Source organism: Tupaia chinensis, unplaced genomic scaffold, assembly GCF_000334495.1.
Source record: "Tupaia chinensis unplaced genomic scaffold, TupChi_1.0 Scaffold143624_1, whole genome shotgun sequence".
Lineage (NCBI taxonomy): Eukaryota > Metazoa > Chordata > Mammalia > Scandentia > Tupaiidae > Tupaia > Tupaia belangeri.
This window is the reverse complement of record NW_006203472.1, coordinates 70,735-71,792: the sequence shown is the minus strand read 5'-3', so window position 1 is coordinate 71,792 and position 1,058 is coordinate 70,735. Positions and strand designations below refer to the sequence as shown.

Sequence of the window (1,058 nt, the reverse complement as noted above, 5' to 3'; positions counted from 1 at the left end):
CGTCCGCCGCCAAGGGCGCTCGGCTCCGCGGCTGGAGGGACGGCGTCTGCAGTGAGTGTGCGGCCCAGGGCCCTTCTCACTCTTCAGGCTGGTGCCTGCCGGCTCTAAGAGGCTTCCACACGCTGTCCCCTAGTGGCTCCCGGAGATGCTCCAAAGGCCCGGTGCCCCGCCACCGGGCTCGCGGTCAAGGACACCAGGCTTGGCGGCCAAGGAGCGGCCAGGCCCTCCCGGCCTCAGCACCCCCTGAGCAGGCGGCATCCGGGAGACAGCCTGGGGGGAAGGGAAGGGAAGGGGCGCCAGAGAAGCCTGGGCTCCGGGGCTGCGGCGCTGCCGGCTGGGCTCTGTGCCCCCAGCGTCCTGATGTCCTCCTTCCCCGGCCCCCCAGCGAAGCCCCTCAGCACCTGCCCCAAGTCGATGACCTACAGCTACCACATCAGCTCCTGCCAGCCCACCTGCCGCGCCCTCGGAGGGGAGGACGCCACCTGTCACATCAGCTTCGTTCCAGTGGACGGCTGCACTTGCCCCGAGGGCACCTTCCTGGATGACCTGGGCAAGTGTGTGCCGGCCTCCAGCTGTCCCTGCTACCACAGGGACTCTGTGGTCCCCAACGGGGAGTCGGTGCACGATGGCAGTGCCGTCTGGTGAGCATCTGGGAGGGCCAGGAGGAGGTCCCGGGCCCTGGCGGCCTGCAGAGGATGCCCTGACCGCACTCTCTCTCTTAGTACCTGCACTCAGGGGAAGCTGACCTGCATCGGAGGCCCCGTCCCCACCCCCGGTGAGCCTGAGGGAAGGAGGGAGGGGCTCCACTCTGGGGCTAATCCCCATCCTAAATCAAAGGGGCCGGTGATGGCCGAGAGCTTCTGTGTATCGGAAGGGGAGGTAGAGAGTGTGGGCACACCCCGAACACACACGCACACACAGCACAGACACACGCCCTTCCCCACGTTCTGAGTCTGGGATGTGGCCAGAGCCCCTGAACGGCCCCTCCTTCCCCAGTGTGTGCCGCGCCCATGGTCTACTTCGACTTCCGCAACGCCACGCCTGGGGCCACTCGGGCA

At 68.0% G+C, this 1,058-nt stretch overlaps 1 protein-coding gene across 1 annotated transcript in view; it reads left to right on the top strand.

Annotated features, from left to right (window-relative positions):
* The window catches only part of MUC5AC (mucin 5AC, oligomeric mucus/gel-forming), a 40,425-nt gene that overhangs the window by 10,489 nt on the left and 28,878 nt on the right, over window positions 1–1,058 (top strand). The window contains 2 exon segments of the mRNA XM_027766681.1: window positions 134–641; window positions 723–775. Coding sequence (XP_027622482.1) covers window positions 134–641; window positions 723–775 — 561 coding nt within the window.